Source organism: Chanodichthys erythropterus, chromosome 12 (genome assembly GCF_024489055.1).
Source record: "Chanodichthys erythropterus isolate Z2021 chromosome 12, ASM2448905v1, whole genome shotgun sequence".
NCBI classification, from domain to species: Eukaryota; Metazoa; Chordata; class Actinopteri; order Cypriniformes; family Xenocyprididae; genus Chanodichthys; species Chanodichthys erythropterus.
Genome location: NC_090232.1, coordinates 54,296,422 through 54,320,329, shown reverse-complemented (window position 1 = coordinate 54,320,329; position 23,908 = coordinate 54,296,422). Strand labels below are relative to the sequence as shown.

The 23,908-nt window shown below is 40.0% G+C and overlaps 2 protein-coding genes across 2 annotated transcripts; both read right to left on the bottom strand.

Moving 5' to 3' along the window:
• Positions 1 to 1,345: 1,345 nt before the first annotated feature.
• LOC137032477 (zinc finger protein 585A-like) lies at positions 1,346 to 13,906 on the bottom strand. The gene is made up of 8 exons (XM_067404241.1): positions 13,519 to 13,906; positions 9,678 to 10,776; positions 8,599 to 8,758; positions 7,190 to 7,268; positions 6,849 to 6,937; positions 6,146 to 6,313; positions 5,540 to 5,957; positions 1,346 to 4,892 (listed from the first exon to the last, which is right to left on the bottom strand). Exons 1-8 carry the CDS (start codon positions 13,772 to 13,774, stop codon positions 3,775 to 3,777), a joined length of 3,387 nt encoding a protein of 1,128 aa, XP_067260342.1. The 5' UTR covers positions 13,775 to 13,906; the 3' UTR covers positions 1,346 to 3,774.
• A 1,566-nt stretch (positions 13,907 to 15,472) lies between these two features.
• LOC137031919 (zinc finger protein 883-like) lies at positions 15,473 to 23,517 on the bottom strand. The gene is made up of 4 exons (XM_067403303.1): positions 23,475 to 23,517; positions 22,564 to 22,731; positions 21,986 to 22,391; positions 15,473 to 19,827 (listed from the first exon to the last, which is right to left on the bottom strand). The coding sequence occupies exons 2-4, from the start codon at positions 22,729 to 22,731 to the stop codon at positions 18,794 to 18,796; spliced, it is 1,608 nt and encodes a 535-aa protein (XP_067259404.1). The 5' UTR covers positions 23,475 to 23,517; the 3' UTR covers positions 15,473 to 18,793.
• Between the last annotated feature and the right edge of the window lie 391 nt (positions 23,518 to 23,908).

Here is a 23,908-nt window from a genome sequence, read left to right as displayed (position 1 = left end):
AGTATCAGCGAGTCTTACCTCTAGGCGAATACGCTTAGTACCAGATGGCCCAGGCTGTTCGTCCTCTGGGAAAGTGAACATCGATGGTATCGCGGTGTCCTTCAGAATGATTCTCTTCATTGCAAAGATATTTGTTTCCTAGTCCTCTTGCTTGAAATGGAGACTACATATTCTGCGTTTTTTTAGGTTTTCTGTAACGGTGTCATCTCCAAACTTCGGGTGTTTGATGGCCCGCAGCCACTGTTTACATCGCTCCAAATCTTTAACTTAATCGGAAAATGATAGAAACTAACTTGTTCTTTCCTGGTTTTGGGTGTACATCCAGGTACAAAGCAATTTAGCACCATTTCGCTGTAAATGTATGAACTCACGATTTATTTGTTTGAATTTTCCTGGTAATGACACCTGTAACCGATAGGCGTGGTTTGGGCGTGGCCTTGCAAGGGCAGCAAAACAAGTGCATTCTGGGAGTTGTTGTCTTTCATCCACATTAGTCAAAAATACATTTTCTGCCTTTTCTCAGTCTAGAAAGCTCCAAATTCAAAAATAATTTCACATTTCTACTACATAAATGACCAATTTTAAATACACTTTCATCTTTCCAAGTACCCCTTTAAATACGCTCCGTCTCAGTGCAGCAGCTTCATTCTTTCTTCATGGTTTTACCGACGGACTGGAGAGTATCAGAGCGCCCCCTACAGGATGCTGTAACACCTGCTCACAGAAAACTCTCAAAAATAACCTTGAATTCCAGAGGTGTAGCAACGAATGTTAAAATAACGATCAAACCATCAGCTACAACAACATAAACGTCACAATTGTTTTGTTAAACTCAATGACGTGGATATGCATGTTATTTTTGTACTCCTGATGCTCGCTGCACCATTCATTTGTGTCACGTTCATAAATCAGTTCAGCTCACATCAACTGAGGCAAGTAATTGTAATTTCTTGACCTGTACCTACTGTCATGTTTTCAGTAAGATTTTATTAACAGCTAAAAGATGATGTGGTTGAGTTTTGTGTTTTTACATGCGATCAACATACCTGATAAATATACTTTAAAACTATATCTGATCTGGGTAGTTGACAAATCTTTTTTTTTTTTGGGGTAAAACACCATTTTTTAAGAAAAAATACATAATTTTGTAGTGCTAAGTGTGATGTTTAAGAAAATAAAGTTAATGACCCCTCATATTAATTCTTTCACTTTTTTTAACTGTAAAGTTAATGTGTACTATGGTAAACTCTTAATAATATACAAATAGCATGAGAGCGATTTATCTTCATTGTTAGACACTTATTTCCATATGGTGCTATTATTTAATATGTGAGTCATTCCTGGGATTTGGCGTCTTTTGGAATTACGCAGTAGAAATTAAATATAACAAAAATATTTATTTAAATAAAGCAATATAATCCAGTAGTAGAAATATAGAGTGTATATATATAAAACGTATAGTAGATAATTGTTACATTCCCTTTTTGTCTAGGGGTGGCAGGGGAGTAACATTATTTAAAAAGAAAGAAAACGTATTCCCACAAAAAACGGCAAAAATGAGAGAGCCGCTGTCCTGCTGAGTTTACCTCCAACCTTAATCAAACACTGACCCTATACTGGTGCAAGCTCTGCGGCAGACTCCTTCCCTGACAGTCAAAGCAACTTTACGTCACGAAAGTGCGGACTCGTAGGAAGGCCGTGAGTGTTTAGAGTGCCATTTGGGACAGGGCCTAAAGTTACAGGCAGGTGAGTGTTTTTTTTTCAGGGTTGGAGCTAAACTCTGCAGGACAATGGCCCTCCAGAATCAACGTTCCCCTCTCCTGGACTATGGGAATCTAATTACCCTATCAAACGAAAAATCTAAATAAACAACAGATCCCTCCCCTGACTACCTTACTATCCCAAATACTGGAGAAAAGCAAGTGTTAGTAGAAAAAAAACAGTGGCACCGCCTCCTTACTGCATTTGCAGGCAACAATAATGGAGCTATTACACACCAAGCTTTCTCTGCCACTACAGACAGGCCATTCTCTCTGGTGAACAGCCAGTTCCCTCTGTTCAAATGCAAGCTCCTCTACGAGAAACAGGTGGCATCACGTACAAACATGTTCAAAATTCACAGATCATCTGTCTGCACAATTGGTATTGGACAACACATCCGCTTTTACATTTTCTGAGCCCTTTTTATGATGAATTTCTAAGGTGTACTCTTGCACAATGAAGGACCAGCACATCAGGCATTGATTAGAATTGCACATTTGAGATAAGAAGATTAGGGGATTGTGGTCGGTATAAATTAACACTGGGGAACAACTACCTCCAACATAAACTTCAAAATGTTGCAAAGCCTAAAGGAGAGCTAAGGTTTCCTTCTCTATGGTGCTATAATGCTGCTGGCACTTGGAGAGTTTTCTGGAGAAGTAGCATACTGGGTGGTCTACTCCAGAGGAATCTTCCTGCAGTAGGACTGCTCCTACCCCAGTTGCACTGGCATCAATCAGTAGTTTAAAAGGCAGGGTGAAGTTTGGGGCAGTGAGCACAGGGGCATTACATATAATGTCCTTTACAGCAGAAAATGCATCAGCACACTCTATATAAACTTCTTAGAGGGACTCAGGAGGTTAGTTAATGGAGAGACTACAGTGGTGATATTCTCACAAAATCCTCTGTAGTAGCCCACCATTCCCAAAAATCATTGCAACTCTCATTTTTTAAGGGAACTGGAAACTCTAGAATAGCTGAGAATTTAGCTTCCACTGGGTGAACTTGACCATGACCAACTTTCATACCTAAGTAAGTTACAAGAAGTTCAAAAAGACTAGGTGTGTGGGGTCCAAAGTATTTTTTTATCCCTTTTTCTCACTCTGGGAGTGTAGAGGTCTTTGAGTTTGGGCAGGGGGGAACTTGCTTGGGGACTGTCCGTTGTAGTCTCCTCATGTCTGATTTGGTGGCTGAACCAAATCAGATAGTTATAGATCAGGGGTAGGCAAGTTCGGTCCTAGAGAGCCGCTGTCCTGCTAAGTTTATCTCCAACCTTAATCAAACACACCTGAACAAGCTAATCAAGCTCTTCAGGAAGGCTATAGGCAGCTGAAGGGTTTTTTTTCAGGGTTGGAGCTAAACTCTGCAGGACGGCAGCTCTCTAGAACAGAACTTGCCTACCCCTGTTATAGATGAACACAGGCCAGACTCAATGATAGTTGAGTAGACCTGTTTCAACAGCTTCTGTGGCAGGTTGAACTTTCTCAGCTGGGCCTTTTTCACCATGGAGTCAATGTGATTGTCCCACTTCAGGTCTTGAGAGATGGTGGTACCCAGGAACTCTACTGCCTCCACTTCACACAGAGCTGTTCATGATGGTGAGTGGAGGGAGTTCTGGGCTGTTCCTCCTGAAGTCCACTATCATCTCCACTGATTTGAGTGTGTTCAGCTCCAGGTTGTTGTGACTGCACCAGTCTTACGGGTTTGGAACGACATGAGGGTAGTTAATGACAGAAATTTATTTTTTGGGTAATTAAACCTTTAATGAGAGTGAGGAGAAGTTAGTTTTGGACGAGTTGTATACCTCACGGATTTCATCAAAAATGAAGATGAACGAAGGTCTTACGGGTGAGGACCAACATGGGCTGAGTACTAAATGACAGAATTTTCACTTTTAGGTGAATTAAACCTTTAATGCGGGTGAGGAGAAGTTTGTTTTTTGCCCCGATGTGGTGTTGTCATATTTTACAGTTAATATTACTGCTAAAAGAAGCTGTGGCTGATGTTTTTTTTTTACAGATGAAAGGTCACTGATGATGATTCTGGAGCAGTTTGTTCTTTAGCGTGTTTCTTCTGATGGGTCTGAAAACTACCTAAATAAGTGAATCTCTCGCCGCAGATGGAGCAGCGGTAAGGTTTCTCTCCTGTATGAACTCGCTCATGAGTCTTCAGGACGTCCGATCGAGCGAAAGTCTTGTCACACCGAGAACACTTGAACGGTCTTTCTCCTGTATGAATCCTCTTGTGCATGGCTAATTTAATGTTTTGCTTGAAACTCTTCCCACAAACGCTGCAGTGATACGGTCTTTCTCCAGTGTGAACTCTCAGATGGACACCGTGTTGAGCCTGATCAAAAAATCTCTTCCCGCAGTAGGAGCACAGGAACGGTTTCTCTCCGGTGTGAGTCCTCTCATGATGAATCAAATTACATTTTTGACGGAAACGTTTATCACAGTATGAACACTGATATGGTTTCTCCTCAGAATGTATTTTTTGGTGTGATCTTAGAGAACTTGAGTCCTTACAGGTTTTCCCACATTCACTGCACTGGTACGGCCTCTCATTGGTGTGAACACGCACATGGGTCTTCAGATGGGGTTTGTGGTTGAAGCTCTTCTCGCAGTGAGGGCACTTGTATGGCTTTTCACCCGTGTGGATTCTCATATGAGCATCAAGATTCCCTTTGGTGCCGAATCGCATGTCGCACTCGCTGCAGTGGAAAGGCTTTTCACCCGTGTGGGTTCGCTTATGAACAGCAAGATTTGACTTGTTGTTGAAATACTTGTCACATACGCTGCAGTGGAAAGGCTTTTCACCAGTGTGCCTCTTCATGTGAACTCTCATATTAGAAGGAGTGGTGAAAAAATCCTTCCCGCACTGTTCGCAGTGAAACTCCTTCTTCACGTTGTGCTCTTTTGTATGACGTCTCCTCTCTTCTAAGGTAGGAAAGCTGATGTCGCACATCTTGCAGGTGAAATCTTTCTGTTCTGTGTGTTTTCTCTCATGTCTCACTAAATTACACTGTGAACTCAATGTTTTCCCACAGGTGGAGCAGGAAAAACTCTTGATCTTCAGCTGATCTTTTGATGTTGAGGTTGTTTCTTCATCAGTAGATGAACTGCCATTCTCATCTGAAAATAACAAAATAGCACTAAAATGTTACTTAAAAATTAAAATGAACACAAAGAGATTAAATGAATCATTTACTTATCATCATATAAAATGTTATAACACCTGTCTATATTTGTGACCCGTGCTGGTAAGTCACAATCTTTCAAAAAATAGTTTTATAGAGTCAGCAAATTCAGTTTTGAGAAAAATCGAATCGCTATGAATATTCGCTAAGTTGAAATGCTGTGCTTTAAAACAATACCAAACTTGTGATGATGGAAGCACCGGTCATTGAGACGCAAACAGAGAAAAACAACATTCTTAATGGACAAAGGAAAGGTACGGCTCTCAGAAAATCTACAAATATAGATAATTTTAGATGTTTAATTGCTATTTGAAGTATTAGAATCACTAGACAAAGACTTAATGAACTAATTTTTGAAAATCTCCAAGTCTACCATTTACAGTCTTCACTTGTTTTGCCTGTAGCTCGAAATTAGCCTGAACATGCCAACTCATTCTGCCAGCACGAGTTACATTTGACTATTACTTCTAGGGCTGAAAAATGTTGTGAAGTTGTGATGCAGCTCATGATACAGTGTTTTCATCATGTTGGTTCACAGTAACTAATGCCCCCCCCCCCATCATTTGCCAAGAAGAAACATACCTGAAGGAACGAAGTCATCATTATCATCATTCCCATAATCCTCATTATTTCCTTCATCATCATCATCATCATCATCATTATTCTGATCATCTTCATCCTCCTCATAATAATCATCATCATCATCCTCCTCCTCCTCATGTCTCTGTTGTCGTTCCTCTGCTGTGGTTTTTTCTCCTCTGCTCTCTATCAGGTTCCTGCAGTCCACCAGTTTGACGGAGCACATCTTCAGCGGCGTCTGCAGCATCTGCTGTTCTCCAGCGTTACAGTCAGAGGTTTGATCAGCGGATCCATGATCCTGAGCGTCAGTATAACACAGTAAAGTGAGGCTGAGCTCTGAGTCCTGTGTGTCTCTGGATCTCCAGACTGAATCCTGAGCTTCTGTCCCGTCAGTCACACACACTGAAACCTTCTCCAGATCCTGACAAACACAAATAAACAACAACCTGTTGATATTAGCCTCATTACTCAGCAGTTATCTCTAGTGGTTATATTGGTGATTAGATTAGCATATTTAGCTGCTGGTTTAATTTGAGACGTGCGTAAGAAGTGAGAAGCTAACAAAACTTTGGTTTGATTGAGCTGAAGGATGAAATGAGCCGCTCAAACCTCTCTGTTGGGTTTGTCTCCTCTTTCTCTCAGCTTTGCCTCCAGTGACGCCACCTCTTTCTTCAGCTGACAGATTTCACTGATGAAATCCTCAATATCCAGCATGGACAGATCAGTTCCTACTGATTTACAGCAGATCACATCCATCTGCGCTTTCATGCTCAACATCTGAACACAAACACATCATCATTACTAAAAGATGCTAAAAGACTGACACTTGTCAAACACATGATTGTTTACAATTATGACTGAGAGCAGAGCTACACATACTGAAATAAATTGTAATTTCTTAGAATTTTAAGAAATATTAATTTATAAACGTACATGATTAGGTCCGTCTGTTTAGTTTGTAAGAATATCAAACATATAGCATTTAAATTTAGCTGCTGTATTTAATGTATGTAACTTAATTTTTAAAGTAAACACATACTATTGTTATTTGTACTAGTTTCAAAATCCTTAAATTTCCAGCACTGAAAATTAAACCTAACTATGGTTTTACAAATATCAGTTAAAACACAGCTGCTGTAGTCAGTAATGGTAAATCTGTTTACTATGACTTTATTACAAATATCTAAGTTGAACTATGCTGTAGTATCAATGTTAATTCTATATTATGATTAAATAGTGAGGGAACGCTTCATTTAAGCTCTTTAAAACGCTAAAGAAAATCTACAATCACATAAACAGTTAAAATACGCACCGTCTCAGTGCAGCAGCTTCGTTCTTTCTTCATGGTTTTACCGGCGGACTGAAGAGCGTCAGAGCGCCCCCTACAGGCTCCTGCAACACCTGCTCACAGCAAACTCTCTCCGTTTTTTTCTCAATCAAAAATAACCTTGAATTCCAGAGTTGTAGATGTGAAAAAAACACCCAAACCGTCAGCTACAACAACCTATACGAAACGATTTTCTTTTTAACTCAATGACGTGGTGATGAGAAGTTTTTAGCTGTTATTTTTGTACTTGTCATGCATGTCCTGTTTTACTGCATAATCAGTTCAGCTCACATGAACTAAAAACATAAATAAATGTAATTTCTTGCCCTGTTTAGAGGGTATGAATCCCTCAGCTGGACTGAGTGGCAAAAGAACCTGCTGCATGACTGGATTTAATAGGGGAAACTGCAAAAACACAAGTAAAACAAACGATTACACTAGGTTGGGCTCGAAATGTTCCTTATAACATGTCAAAACCTAACCCATGGATACTGACATGCAGCCAGGAGTCGTGTTTCCTGACATTTATGTGCCTGATTTCGACGCCGGGGAAATACATAAAGCAAATCTGCCTGTGAACATTTTCTACAATATTGGAAATATTTGTGACCACTTATATCAATGTTATATATCAGCATATCGTCCAGCCCTAAAACGAATAGTTTTTGACAGTGTTTATTTAAAAACACACAATTATGCAGAATATAGGCTGGTTTAATTGATGAATTGTCAACAGTATATATAACAATACAATATAGGGTACGATTTTATCTCAAAATCCAATATTATGAGACAAAATGATAACTGCAAATCTATGTTTCTCTTCCTGGAGTCTATTATGTGAATTACAGCGATTCATTTGCTTTTTTCTGTAGCTTTCGGCAGTCTGTAAAAATATACCTCAGATTTTGTCAAAGCTATTTGTACAGTCAATCGCAAAGCTCTTCCGTTTTGGATGTGTATTGTGTTTTTCGTGGCATTCACGCTGAAAACCAATGCTACCGTTCAGTCTTTTTGCCACTCAGTGGGCGTAACCACAGTCGTAGGGGCCATCAGTGATGTCATGTGCATACGCTCTTTTGCCATGTTTTCAGTAAAATTTGAATTACTGCTAAAAGAATATGTGGCTAACTGAGTTTTGTGTTTTCACATGAGATCAATATACCAGATGAAATCTATCAGACCCTTATAGATGTTATGTGGGTCATTTCTGGGATTCTTTTGTGTCCAGTAGCGGAGCAAGAGGTGTCCGCAAGCACAGGTCTCTGCAGGTGGGTAGGGTTTAGGGGTGGGGTCGGGTGAAGGGGATCATTTTCATTGCATGATATATAAACACCCACCAGTTGGAAAACACCCACACTAGTGGCGACAGATTGCTCAAAACTACCCATGCGTACGAGTCAAGTGAAGTATACTTTTCAAAGCTGTGCATTGAAAAGTTATTTCTAACAGTCGCTGCTGTCTGAAAGTGTGTTTTGAGCTAAAATTATTTTATAAGTCTTTAATGCTGATGTTAGCTGGTATATGAAATCATCCGTTGCTCTGCCGTCTCCAGACTCAGATAAACTCCACCTTTGTTCTTAAACACAAGCCTGAGCTGGCCCGCTTTGGACCGTTAGCCCTGAGGAGGCCTGATCAAGCCCTGGAAGTGACAGTGGAAACTGACTGGTACTGACACGCACTAGTATGCCGCTTTGGTCCGACAGTGGAAATGCAGCTAATGTGATTGTCCTACTTCAGGTCCTGAGAGATGGTGGTGCCCAGGAACCTGAATGACTCCACTGCTTCCACTCCACACAGAGCTGATGGTGAGTGGAGAGTGTTCTGGGCCGTTCCTCTTAAAGTCCACTATCATCTCCACTGTTTTGAGCATGTTCAGCTCCAGGTTGTTGTGACTGCACCAGACAGCCAGCTGTTCAACCTCCAGTCTATAAGCAGACTCTTCACCATTTTTCTTACATCTTCCAGGTTCTACATCAGAACGGCAACTCATTATTGTCCGGCTCCTGCGTCAGCATCACACTCATGCGTCGTGCTGATCACGTGATCAGCTTCGGGCAATACTGATCTGGCTTTCTAATGTAGAACCAGGAAGAGCTGAATGTAAACAGCGTATGAGAATGTGTGTTCTCTCATGTCTCACTAAATAACCCTGTGAACTCAATGTTTTCCCACAGGTGGAGCAGGAAAATCTCTTGACCTTCAGCTGATCTTTTGATGTTGAGGTTGTTTCTTCATAAGAAGCTCAACTGCCATTCTCATCTGAAAAGAACAAAACAGCACTCAAATGTTACTTAAAAATTAAAATGAACACAAAGAGTTTTAATTAATAATTTACTTGTCAGCTTCGGCCAATACTGATCTGGCGTCTGATGTAGAACCTGGAAGAGCTGAATGTAAACAACGTATGAGAATCACACGGAACAGAAGAGATTGTTGAATAAAGTCATTATTTTTGCACACAAAAGTATTCTTGTCTCTTCGTATCATTAAGGTTGAACCACTGCATTAATGTCGACTGTTTTAACGATGTCTTTAGTACCTTTCTGGACCTTGAATATGTTGATTATATTGCCATCTATGGACGAGTCGTATACCTCTCGGATTTCATCAAAAATGAAGATGAACGAAGGTCTTACGGGTGAAGACCGACATGGGGTGAGTAAATAATGACAGAATTTTCATTTTTGGGTGAATTAAACCTTTAATGCAGATAAGGAGAAGTTAGATTCTTGCCGTGATGTGGAGCTGCCATATTTTACAGTTAATATTACTGCCAAAAGAAGCCAAGTTTTTTTACAGATGAAAGGTCACTAAGATGATTCTGGAGCAGTTTGTTCTTTACCGTGTTTCTTCTGGTGGGTCTGAAAACTACCTAAATAAGTGAATCTCACGCCGCAGATGGAGCAGCGGTAAGGTTTCTCTCCTGTATGAACTCGCTCATGAGTCTTCAGGACGTCTAATCGAGCGAAAGTCTTGTCACACTGAGAACACTTGTACGGTCTTTCTCCTGTATGAATCCTCTTGTGATTTTGAAAGGTATCATGTTTACTGAAACTCTTCCCACAAACGCTGCAGTGATACGGTCTTTCTCCAGTGTGAACTCTCTGATGGACCCCGTATTGACCCTGATTAGCAAAGCTCTTCCCACAGTAGGAGCACAGGAACGGTTTCTCTCCAGTGTGAATCCTCTCATGACGAATCAAATAAGATTTGTGACGGAATCGTTTATCACAGTATGAACACTGATACTGTTTCTTCTCAGAGTGAATTATTTGGTGTGATTTCAGAGAACACAAGTCCTTAAAGGTTTTCCCACATTCGCTGCACTGGTACGGCCTCTCATTGGTGTGAACACGCACATGGGCCTTCAGAGAGGGTTTGTGGTTGAAGCTCTTCTCGCAGTGAGGGCACTTGTATGGCTTTTCACCCGTGTGGATTCTCATATGAGCATCGAGATTCCCTTTGGTGGTGTAATTCTTGTCACACTCGCTGCAGTGGAAAGGCTTTTCGCCAATGTGGAGTCGTTTGTGAGCAATAAGCCTGCTTTTGCTGCTGAAATGCTTGTCACATCCGCTGCAGTGGAAAGGCTTTTCACCAGTGTGTGACTTCATGTGAACTCTCATAGTATAAAGAGTGGTGAAAAAATCCTTCCCGCACTGTTCACAGTGAAACTCCTTCTTCGCTCTGTGCTCTTTTGTATGACGTCTCCTCTCTTCTAAGGTAGGAAAGCTGATGTCGCACATCTTGCAGGTGAAATCTTTCTGTTCTGTGTGTGTTCTCTCATGTCTCACTAAATTACACTGTGAGCTCAATGTTTTCCTACAGGTGGAGCAGGAAAAACTCTTGACCTTCAGCTGATCTTTTGATGTTGAGGTTGTTTCTGCATGAGAAGCTAAACTGCCATTCTCATCTGAAAAGAATGAAACAGCACTAAAATGTTACTTAAAAATTAAAATGAACACAGAGATTTAATAAATAATTCACTTGTCATCATGTAAAATGTTATAATATCTATCTATATTTGTGACTTGTGCTGGTGATAGTGTTGTCAAAAGTACCGACTTCGGTACCTAGTCGGTACTGAAATTTTAAAAACGCGACGCTTTGAGCGCTGTTGAGTGGATTCGTAAACATCTATGATTGGCTGTTGTTTTCACGGCTCATCGGATATGTCTGTGATAGGCTTCAATGATCAACGCTGTAAAAACAATGTAAATAGTCATCAATTAATCTCTTCACTAAGCGCTTACACAGATAGTTTGAAAGCAGGCATCTATCGCAGATCGGTCCACTGTTAGACGCCTGCTTTCAATCGCTCGCGCTCCCACTTTCAAAACGCTTTCAAATTCAAACACTTCCGTGTGCTTTCAAATGCTCCCACGCGCTGATCATTGTAGCCAATCACAGGCATATCCGATGAGTGCGTCAACACAATAGCCAATCAGAGATGTTTATGAATCCGCTCAACAGCGCTCAAAGCGTCACGTTTTCAAAATTTCAGTACCGAAGTCGGTACTTTTGACAACACTAGCTGGTGAGCAAATTTTCAAAAAGGAGTAATTGTTATTTTCATATTTTTACATTCTCCATTAAGAAAACAAATTCAAAATGATGTATTATTTAAGCTACACCGGTTTGAAGTTGATAGAGTCAGCAAAGTCAGTTTTGAGAAAAATTGAGTAAAAGTTTTCTGAAGATTCCAAAACAAAATCACCAGCAAACACAGCTTAAAATCCTTTGTCTTTGGTTGATTTCAACTTTTTATCCCATGATTCCACAATTGTTGGATTGACATTAATGAAACAGACAGCCTATATATTAAGACCTACTGTACCACACATATCTAATATAAATGTTACACATCAAATGTTTTTCCCCTAGTCAACCAAACGTCCACTTAAAACATAACAGATAATGGGTGAATTTTTATATACATCAGTATGAGTTTGAAAATAACATTTTATTGGTTCAGACTCATGCCATCGAGAATTCACTAAGTTGAAATACTGTGCTTTAAAACAATACCAAACTTGTGACGAGAGAAGCACCGGTTGTTGAGAAGCGAGCAGAGAAAAACAACATTCTTCATGGACAAAGGAAAGGTATGGTGCACCCGGAGAGAATTCCCAGGGCTTCACTTTTTCCACATTTTGTTACGTTACAGCTTTAGGGTACAGAAAAATTTCTGCAGCATTGAAGGTCCCAATGAGCACAGTGGCCTCCATCATCTGTAAATGGAAGAAGTGTGGAACCACCAGGACTCTTCCTAGAGCGAGGCGTCCGGCCAAACTGAGCAATCGGGGGAGAAGGGCCTTATTCAGGGAGGTGACCAAGAACCCGATGGTCACTCTCACAGAGCTCCAGCATTTCTCTGTGGAGAGAGGAGAACCTTCCAGAAGAACAACCATCTCTGCAGCACTCCACCAATCAGGCCTGTATGGTAAAGTGGCCAGACGGAAGCCACTCCTCAGTAAAAGGCACATGACAGCAAGCCTGGAGGACTTGCTGGAGGAGAAAAAAATTCTCTGGTCTGATGAAACAAAGACTGAACACTTTAGCAAGCGTCACATCTGGAGGAAACCAGGCACCGCTCAACACCTGGCCAATACCATCCCTATATTGAAGCATGGTGGTGGCAGCCTCATGCTGTAGGGATGTTTTTCAGCGGCAGGAACTGGGAAACTAGTCAGGAAAGAGGGAAAGATGAATGCAGCAATGTACAGTGACATGCTTGATGAAAACCTGCTCCAGACCTCAGACTGGGATGAAGTTTCATCTTCCAACAGGACTACGACCGTAAGCACACAGCCAAGATAACAAAGGAGTGGATATGGGACAACCCTGTGAATGTCCTTGAGCGGCCCAGCCAGAGCCCAGACCTGATTGAACATTTCTGGAGAGATCTGAAAATGGCTGTGCACCGACACTCCCCATCCAACCTGATGGAGCTTGAGAGGTCCTGCAAAGAAGAATGGGAGAAACTGCCCAAAAACAGGAGTGCCAAGCTTGTAGCAATGTAGTCAAAAAGACTTGAGGCTGCAACTGGTGCCAAAGGTGCTTCAACAAAGTATTGAGCAAAGATTGTAAATACTTATGTACGTCATTTTTTTGTTTTTTATTTTGAATACATTGGCAAAGATTTCAAACAAACCTCTTTCACATTGTCATTATGGGGTATTACTTGTAGACTTTTGAGTAAAATATGAATTTAATCCCTTTTGGAATGAGGCTGTAACATAACAAAATGTGGAAAAAGTGAAGCGCTGTGAATACTTTCTGGATGCACTGTACTCCTCTCAAAAAATGTACAAATAAAGATACTTTTAGATGTTTAATTCCTATTTGAAGCATTAGGATCGCATGACGAAGAGTTAAATCATTTTTGTGAAAACCTCCAATTCTACCAAAATTTACTCAACATTATCCCGTGCGCATGCCGACTCATTTTGCCAGCACGAGTTACATTTGTCTATAACTTCTAGGGCTGAAAAATGTTGTTAAGTTGTGATGCAGCTCATGATACAGTGTTTTCAACACGTCAGTTCACAGTAACTAATGTCTGCAACTGCTGATTTAGGAACTAAATTCCCTCCATTTTTTCAGCCCTACTATCATTTGCCCTAACAAAAGATCATAAAAGGGAGAAACATACCTGAAGGAATGAAGTCATCATTATCATCCTCATCATCATCCCCATACTCATTCCCATCATTATCCTCAACATTCCCATCATCTTCATTATTCTTCGGATGATCTTCATCCTCCTCATTATAAGCATCAATCCCATCCTCCTCCTCCTCATGTCTCTGTTGTTGTTCCTCTGCTGTGGTTTTTTCTCCTCTGCTCTCTATCAGGTTCCTGCAGTCCACCAGTTTGACGGAGCACATCTTCAGCGGCGTCTGCAGCATCTGCTGTTCTCCAGCGTTACAGTCAGAGGTTTGATCAGCGGATCCATGATCCTGAGCGTCAGTATAACACAGTAAAGTGAGGCTGAGCTCTGAGTCCTGTGTGTCTCTGGATCTCCAGACTGAATCCTGAGCTTCTGTCCCATCAGTCACACACACTGAAACCTTCTCCAGATCCTGACAAACACAAATAAACAACAACCTGTTGATATTAGCCTCATTACTCAGCAGTTATCTCTAGTGGTTATATTGGTGATTAGATTCACATATTTAGCTGCTGGTTTAATTTGAGATGTTCATAAGAAGTGAGAAGCTAACAAAACTTTGGTTTGATTGAGCTGAAGGATGAAATGAGCCGCTCAAACCTCTCTGTTGGGTTTGTCTCCTCTTTCTCTCAGCTTTGCCTCCAGTGACGCCACCTCTTTCTTCAGCTGACAGATTTCACTGATGAAATCCTCAATATCCAGCATGGACAGATCAGTTCCTACTGATTTACAGCAGATCACATCCATCTGCGCTTTCATGCTCAACATCTGAACACAAACACATCATCATTATTAAAAGACGCATTTATAATTGACTGACACTTATCAAACTCAAAATGATTACAATTATAGACGAGAGCAGAACTACACAGAATGAAGAAAATGATTATAATTTCTCAAGAAATATAAATTTCATATATAAATATGTGATAAGGTCCATCTTTTTAGTTTTGTTGTTGTAAGAATTCCATATTATAATACATCACATTTAAATTTAGCTGCTATTTTAATAAACTCAAATCTGAAAGTAAACATGGCATTGTGTCATCTGTACTTAAGCGTATCCAGCACAAAAAAACTTAAGCGTTAACTGGTTTTACAATAAATATCAGTTAAAACACAGCTGCTGTAGTCAGTAATGATAATACCCAAGTTTAACTATGCAGTGGTATCAATGTTAATTCTATATTAAGGATAAACAGTGAGGAAACGCTTAATTTAAGCTCTTTAAAACACTAAAGACAGAAAATCTACAATCACATAAACAGTTAAATACACACCATCTCAGTGCAGCAGCTTTCTTCGTGGTTTTACCGGCGGACTGAAGAGCGTCAGAGCGCCCCCTACAGGATCCTGTAACACCTGCTCACAGCAAACTTTCTCCGTCTTTTTCTCAATCAAAAATGACCTTGAATTCCAGAAGTGTAGCTGAATGTGAAAACACCGCCATTACTCCACCATTATTTATTTCCAAGTCTAACTTTATCTTATGTGTCGTGTTTTATTGCATTTATGAATCAGTTCAGCTCACATGAACTAAGGAAAATAATGCTCATTTCCTGCCCAGTATTGCCATGTTTTACCTTAAGATTTTAATTTTTAACTACTAAAACTGACTCACATGAGATCAATGTACCTGATGAAAACTATAGACACTGATCTGCACATCAAGTAGAAATTATTTGGGTAATTTCTGGGAATCTTTTGTGTAGCAGAGCGAGGGGTGTCAGGGTGGCACTGGACACCCCTGACATCTGATTGGCCACACAAAAATTTAAATGTTTGTTTACTTAAAGATTTTAAACCCAAGCATCGATGCTTCACCACAGTTTTACAATAATAAGTGATACATTCATCAAACTGATGTGTCAAGACTGCACTTTACTCACAGAAATAAAGTGGTATTTACACACATTACTCAGTCACGTTTGTTCCTGTTTATTTGTAATCACATGACAGTATGGTTACATCACATTTAGAAAAAAAAAAAAAAAGATAATTTCTACGTAATTTCCACCAGAAATACAACCTGGGGAGCTTTAGCACTCTCTCCAGTGACAGTCCCAATACAGTTATATTTTATACAGTTAAACATTTTATATTTAGAGATATAAATTTACAACTACGCTATGTAGATATTGATTTACATTTGTTGGCAAAATTGGCATATGCGTCAAATAATGAAATTCCTGTTAACCAACTTTGATGAGGCCCGCACTATCCCTTTGCGCTGTCCACTCAGTTGTCATCAGCGGGAAAACCTCTCTACAATTGCGTTGGTTGGTTATTTCCACAGCTAGAACATGGCAGCTGCATGGAGAGATTTTTAAATGCCAGTCACAGTTTTTATTTCTTACTGTGGTATTGTAATTTCAGGGATGAAAAAAATTATAATACAGACACAAATGAAGTGCAGGACACTATTTAAGTCTTGCGGGATGCGGGACGGGTGGTCATCCTAGTCCACGAATTTCGTCATCAGAAGAGTACGTACGTACTGCCAGATTTTTGTATCACGCAAACTTGTATGCGCAGGTCGCACATGTGCATACATTTTTTTTTGCAGTAATTAGTTTATCCACAAGGTGGCGAGAGATTGCTCAAAACTGCACATGCGCCTAAAACCTGTCTACATGTACGAGTCAAATTAAGTATACCTTCCAAGGCTATGCGTTCGGTTGTGCACGTACACGTACACGTAAAAAAACGAAGTATACCCAGGGCTTAATGGTTAACGCTTAGTCTTTTGCATTGTGTATACATATTTCTGCCTTATACGGTGATCAGAATCCACACCGGATCACAAACAAAAGTTATTTCAAACAGTCGCTGCTGTCTGAAAGTGATTTGAGCTAAAATTAATTTAAAAGTCTTTAATGCTTATGTTAGCTGTTATACGAAATCATCCACGGCTCTGCCGTCTCCAGACTCATATAAACCTTTGTTCTTAACCACAAGCCTGAGCTGGCCCACTTTGGACCAATGTATGTGGTGGACCAAAAAACACAGGCTGTTAGCCCAGAGGAGGCCTGGAAGTGACTGTGGAAACGCAACTAGCCCTGACACGCACTAGCACACCCGCCTTTGGCCCGACAGTGGAAACACGGCTAATGTTACTGTCCTACTTCAGGTCCTGACAGATGGTGGTACCCAGGAACCTGAATGACTCCACAAAGAGCTCCTCATGATGCAGAGTGGGTTCTATGTCAGAATGGCGACTCATTATTGGGCGGCTCCTTCGTCCGAATCACACGCATGCGTCGTCTTGATCATGTGATCAGCTTCAGCCAATATGGGGCCAGCATTCTGATGTAGAACCTGGAAGAGCTGAATGTAAACAGCGTAACGGAATCACACAGAAGCAGGGATGCAAACAGGTAAAGGGGAAAAAGTTGAGAACATTGTGTGTTGAATGCTGTGCGCTGAATTTTTTTAAAGCGTTTTTTGCTTTACTTGCTCATTTGTAGTTACTTTAAGGGATTTTTTTTTATTTATATTTTTCAGGGTATAAATACTGGATTTAGGTCAGTAATCCCAACAACAGTCATGGGGAAGTTTGCTGACTTGACAGTTGTTCAGAAGACAATCATCAAGACCCTCTACAATGAGGGTAAGCCAGAGAGGGTCACTGCTGAAAGAGCTGGCTGTTCGTAGAGTGCTGTGCCAAAGCATATTGATGGAAAGTTGACTGGAAGGAAAAAGTGTGGTAGGAAAAGGTGTTCAAGTGAAAGGAAAGGAATGACCGCAGGCTTGAGAAGATTGTCAGGCAAAGCCGATTTAAGAACTTAGGAGAGCTTCAAAAGGAGTGGACTGAAGCTGGAGTCAGTGCATCAAGAGCTACGCACACAGAGGAGAAAAAGAACTGGACTGTTGCTCAGTGGTCCAAAGTCCTCTTTTCAGATGAGAGCAAGTTTTGCATTTTATTTGGAAATCAAGGTCCCAGAGTCTGGAGGAAGAGTGGAGAGGCACAGAAACCATGTTGCTTGAAGTACAGTGTGAAGTTTCCACAGTCAGTGATGATTTGTGCTGCTATGTCATCTGCTGGTGTTGGTCCACTGTTTTCTGAAGTCCACAGTCAATGCAGCCATCTACTAGGACATTTTAGAGCACTTCATGCTTCCTTCTGCTGACAAGCTTTATGGAGACGCTGATTCCATTTTCCAGTAGGATTTGGCACTTGCTCACACTGCCAAAGGTACCAAAAGCTGGTTCAATGACCATGGTGTTACTGTGCTTGATTGGCCAGCAAACTCGCCTGACCTGAACTATGAAGTATGAATCTATGAATGAGAGAATGTAAGAGAATCTATGAAGTATTGTCAAGAGGAAGATGAGAGACACCAGACCCAAATGAGTTGAAGGCCACTGTCAAAGCAACCTGGGCTTCATTACACCCGAGCAGTGCCACAGGCTCATCGCCTCCATGCCACGCCACATTGATACAGTAATTCATGCAAAAGGAGGCACAACCAAGTATTGAGTGCATAGAAATGAACATACTTTTTTAGAAGCCTGACATTTCTGTTTAAAATATCCTTTTTTTTTTATCTTATGGAGTGTTCTAATTTATTGAGATAGTGAATTGGTGGGTTTTTGTTAAATGTGAGCCAAAATCATCACAATTAAAAGAACCAAAGACTTAAAAGGATTAGTTCACTTTCAAATTAAAAAAGTACTTAAGTCTGTGTGCATTGAATTTATTTAATACACGAGTTCCACAATTTGAGTTGAATTACTGAAATAAATGAACTTTTCCATGACATTCTAATTTATTGAGATGCACCTGTATACCTATTTTGGTCTCAAAATGTGAGTTCTCACTGTAAGGTGAGGAGTTTGCATCTGTGCAGAAGAGAAGACATTGTTGAATAAAGTCTTTATTTTTATTTATTTTTTCTGCACACGAAAGTGTTCTCGTCTCTTCATAACATTAAGGTTGAACCACTGCAGTCATGTGACTGTTTTAACAACGTCTTTAGTACCTTTGTGGACCTTGAAAGTGTTTATTATATTGCTGTCTGTGGACGAGTTGTATACCTCTTGGAAAAAAAATACCTCAATATGTGTTGTGAAGATGAACGAAGGTCTTACGGGTGTGGAACGACATGAGGGTGAGAAATTAATGACAGAATTTACATTTTTTGGTCAATTAAACCTTTAATGCGGGTGAGGAGAGGTTAGTTTCTTCTCCTGATGTGGTGCTGCCATATTTTACAGTTAGTATTACTTCTAAAAGAAGCTGTGGCAAGTTTTTTTTTTACTGATGAAAGGTCACTGATGATGATTCTGGAGCAGTTTGTTCTTTAGCGTGTTTCTTCTGATGGGTCTGAAAACTACCTAAATAAGTGAATCTCTCGCCGCAGATGGAGCAGCGGTAAGGTTTCTCTCCTGTATGAACTCGCTCATGAGTCTTTAGGGCGGATGCTTGAGCGAAAGTCTTGTCACACAGCGAACACTTGTACGGTCTTTCTCCTGTATGAATCCTCTTGTGCATGGCTAATTTAATGTTTTGCTTGAAACTCTTCCCACAAACGCTGCAGTGATACGGTCTTTCTCCAGTGTGAACTCTCAGATGGACACCGTATTGACCCTGATTAGCAAAGCTCTTCCCACAGTAGGAGCACAGGTACGGTTTCTCTCCAGTGTGAATCCTCTCATGACGAATCAAATAAGATTTGTGACAGAATCGTTTATCACAGTATGAACACTGATATGGTTTCTCCTCAGAGTGTATTATTTGGTGTGCCCTTAGAGAACTTGAGTCCTTAAAGGTTTTCCCACATTCGCTGCACTGGTACGGCCTCTCTCCGGTGTGAACACGCACATGGGCATTCAGAGAGGGTTTGTGGCTGAAGCTCTTCTCGCAGTGAGGGCACTTGTACGGCTTTTCACCCGTGTGGATTCTCATATGAGAATCAAGACTCCCTTTAGTGCTGAAATGCTTGTCACATCCGCTGCAGTGGAAAGGCTTTTCACCAGTGTGTGACTTCATGTGAACTCTCATAGTATAAAGAGTGGTAAAGAAATCCTTCCCGCACTGTTCGCAGTGAAACTCCTTCTTCGCTCTGTGCTCTTTTCTATGACATCTCCTCTCTTCTAAGGTAGGAAAGCTGATGTCGCACATCTTGCAGGTGAAATCTTTCTGTTCTGTGTGTGTTCTCTCATGTCTCGCTAAATAACCCTGTGAACTCAATGTTTTCCCACAGGTGGAGCAGGAAAAACTCTTGACCTTCAGCTGATCTTTTGATGTTGAGGTTGTTTCTTCATAAGAAGCTGAACTGCCATTCTCATCTGAAAAGAACAAAATGGCTCTAAAATGTTATTTAAAACAAAACAAAATGAACACAAAGAGATGTAATGAATCTTTCGCTTATCATATAAAATGTTATAATATCTGTTAGTGTTGTCAAAAGTACCGACTTCGGTACCTAGTCGGTACTGAAATTTTAAAAACGCGACGCTTTGAGCGCTGTTGAGTGGATTCGTAAACATCTATGATTGGCTGTTGTTTTCACGGCTCATCGGATACGTCTGTGATAGGCTTCAATGATCAACGCTGTAAAAACGTTGTAAATAGTCATCAATTAATCTCTTCACTAAGCGCTTACACAGATAGTTTGAAAGCAGGCATCTATCGCAGATCGGTCCACTGTTAAGACGCCTGCTTTCAATCGCTCGCGCTCCCACTTTCAAAACGCTTTCAAATTCAAACACTTCCGTGTGCTTTCAAATGCTCCCAAGCGCTGATCATTGTAGCCAATCACAGGCATATCCGATGAGCGCGTCAACACAATGGCCAATCAGAGATGTTTATGAATCCGCTCAACAGCGCTCAAAGCGTCACGTTTTCAAAATTTCAGTACCGAAGTCGGTACTTTTGACAACACTAATATCCATCTTTATTTGTGACCCGTGCTGGCAAAATGAGTTGAAATTAGCAAATTTTAAAAATTACTTACTGTTATTTCCACATTTCAACATTCCCTATTAATAAACCTTCAAAATGATGTATGATTTGTTAGAATCCAATGGAGCTATTGCTGTTTGAAGTTGATAGAGTCAGCAAAGTCAGTTGAGAAAAATCGAGTAAAAGTTTTCTGAAGATTCCAAAACAAAATCACCAGCAAACACACCTTAAAATCCCTGATAATACCACCAAATTTGGCACAAACCCATATCTATAGGGAAAAAATACATATATTCAACTTTTTTTTTTTCCATGATTCCACAATTGTTTTATTAACATTAATGAAACAGGCCACCTTTATAAAGGATTAAAGGATTAGTCCACTTTCAAATAAACTTTTCCTGATAATTTACTCAGCCCCATGTCATCCAAGATGTTCATGTCCTTCTTTCTTTAGTGGAAAAGAAATGAAGGTTTTTGATGAAAACATTCCAGGATTAATCTCCTTATAGTAGACTTCAATGGCCTCCAGATGGTTGAAGGTCAAAATGTCAGTTTCAGTGCAGCTTCAAAGGGCTTTAAACGATACCAGACGAGGAATAATTTAATGGCCGATGGTTTCTCTAGATAAGACCCTTATTTCTCGTCTGGTATCGTTTAAAGCCCTTTGAAGCGGCACTGAAACTGTCATTTTGACCTTCAACCATTTGGAGGCCAGTGAAGTCCACTATATGGAGAATAATCCTGTAATGTTTTCATCAAAAACTTTAATTTCTTTTCAACTGAAGAAAGACATGAACATCTTGGATGACATGGGGGAGAGTAAATTATCAGGAAAAGTCTTTTCGAAAGCAGACTAAACCTTTAAGACATATCTAATATAATGTTACACATCAGATTCTTTCCCCCAAACAGCTAACGAAACGCTCACTTAAGACATAACAGATAATGTTTGCGTGAATGCTTGCCAAGACAAATACTTTGAAATACTGTAGTTCTGTGTATATTGGGATCAGGGTGTCTTTGTGTGCGTGCGATTCGGATTTGTTGGTCAGCACGGGTAAAAAATTTTTTGTTTACATCAGCATGAATTTCAATTTGTCATTGAGAAGCGAGCAGAGAAAAACAGCATTCTTCATGGACAAAGAAAAGGTACGGCTCTCAGAAAATCTACAAATATAGATACTTTTAGATGTTTAATTGCTATTCGGAGGATTAGAATCACTAGACAAAGACTTAATGAACTAATTTCTGTGAAAACCTCCAATTTTACCAAAATGTACATTTTTTTTACATTGTTTTGCCTGTAGCTCGAAATTAGCCTGAACATGCCAACTCATTCTGCCAGCACGAGTTACATTTGACTTTTTCTTCTAGGGCTGAAAAATGTTGTGAAGTTGTGATGCAGCTCATGATACAGTGTTTTCAACATGTCGGTTCAAGTAATGTCTGCACCTGATGATATAGGAACTAAATCCCCTCCAATTGTTCAGCCCTACTATCATTTGCCCCAACAAAAGCTCATAAAGGGGAGAAACATACCTGAAGGAATGAAGTCCTCATCATCATCATCATTCCCATACACGTTCCCATCATTATCCTCAACATTACCATCATCCTCATCATTCCCGTCATCCTCCTCCTCCTCATTATAATCATCAATCCCATCCTCCTCCTCCTCTTGTCCCTGTTGTTGTTCCTCTGCTGTGGTTTTTATCAGGTTCCTGCAGTCCACCGGTTTGACGGAGCACATCTTCAGCGGCGTCTGCAGCATCTGCTGTTCTCCAGCGTTACAGTCAGAGGTTTGATCAGCGGATCCATGATCCTGAGCGTCAGTATAACACAGTAAAGTGAGGCTGAGCTCTGAGTCCTGTGTGTCTCTGGATCTCCAGACTGAATCCTGAGCTTCTGTCCCGTCAGTCACACACACTGAAACCTTCTCCAGATCCTGACAAACACAAATAAACAACAACCTGTTGATATTAGCCTCATTACTCAGCAGTTATCTCTAGTGGTTATATTGGTGATTAGATTCACATATTTTGAGATGTGCATAAGAAGTGAGAAGCTAACAAAACTTTGGTTTGATTGAGCTGAAGGATGAAATGAGCCGCTCAAACCTCTCTGTTGGGTTTGTCTCCTCTTTCTCTCAGCTTTGCCTCCAGTGACGCCACCTCTTTCTTCAGCTGACAGATTTCACTGATGAAATCCTCAATATCCAGCATGGACAGATCAGTTCCTACTGATTTACAGCAGATCACATCCATCTGCGCTTTCATGCTCAACATCTGAACACAAACACATCATCATTACTAAAAGATGCTTTTATAATCGACTGACACTAATCAAACTCAAAATGATTGTTTACAGAACATAACTACACAGAATGAAGAAAATTATTGTAATTTCTGAGAATACTGAGAAATATCCATGTGCTCAGATGCGTTTAGTTTCTTTAATGTCATCCTTATTACTAAAATATTCAAGATGTGTCATATACAGAATACAACCAGCAGTGAAATATAAATCAGGTCAGCTCCACAGACCGCAATATATTTATTAAGTGAAGGCATGATTATGTTTAGGAGTCTGATGGATTAAGAGAAGAAGCTCCTTCTAAAGATGCGTTTATTGGATTCATCAAACTCAAAAAGAGTGCATAAAGACATAAAATAAATTACTTCACTATCTAAGAAAAGCTAATTTCATATCTAGGCACGTTTGTTTATTATAAGATCTGACATGATTATTAATAAATTCAGATTTAATCAATTAAATTGTGATATTTGTAGACGTCCTTTAAGTGTCCAGCATTAATAATTAAACAAAGTGTTAATTATGGTTTTACTACAAATATCACAGTTAAAACGCGGTTGCTGTGCTAAACAATGGTAAATGTGTTTATTTCAGCTGTACTAAAATCATTGTTAATTTAGTTTTTAGAGATAAACAGCGTTGAAACGCTTAATTTAAAATCAACACGCTACAGACAGAAAATCAACAATCACATAAACCGTTAAAAACACATTACCTCAGTCTCAGGATCAGAGGTTTCGTCCTTTCTTCAGTGGTTTTACCGCCGAATGAAGAAGAGCGTCAGAGCGCCTCCTACAGGTTCACGTAACCACACCCGCTGGTCAGGTGTCGTATTACGCCAAACCTTCGCCGCCTTTTACTCATTAAAAAATACCGTGCTATGTCCGAATGTTAGCATTTTATTCTATATGTATTATCTTTTTATTCTTTTAATTCATTTACTGTTTTTATTTCATTTTTAATGTATTTTATATCTTTTATGTATCATCTTGTTATTTCTGACTTTTAATGCACTTTAAATATTGCTGTCTGGTTGAAAGAGCTGGAAGAATTAGGAAGAAAGCATTTGTGATTAGGTTAAAATTTGGTAAATTTGGATAAGGGGACAAACCATGGGTAAATTTGAGCCGTAGTGCATGGTTAAGATAT

Bases quoted from the DNA above. Each gene is read 5' to 3' on its own strand.
- LOC137032477 (XM_067404241.1), bottom strand. From the start codon at position 13,774: ATGCTGCAGACGCCGCTGAAGATGTGCTCCGTCAAACTGGTGGACTGC. The intron at 7,269-8,598 runs GTAGGACAATCA...GTGTTTTTGCAG, and splicing joins ACCATCTCTCAGGACCTGAA to TTTCCCCTATTAAATCCAGT. The intron at 6,938-7,189 runs GCAAGAAATTAC...TGCTGTGAGCAG, and splicing joins ATTCATACCCTCTAAACAGG to GTGTTGCAGGAGCCTGTAGG.
- LOC137031919 (XM_067403303.1), bottom strand. From the start codon at position 22,731: ATGTTGAGCATGAAAGCGCAGATGGATGTGATCTGCTGTAAATCAGTA. The intron at 22,392-22,563 runs GTTTGAGCGGCT...TGTGTTTGTCAG, and splicing joins GAGACAAACCCAACAGAGAG to GATCTGGAGAAGGTTTCAGT. The intron at 19,828-21,985 runs GTATGTTTCTCC...TGTTCTTTTCAG, and splicing joins TGAGGACTTCATTCCTTCAG to ATGAGAATGGCAGTTCAGCT.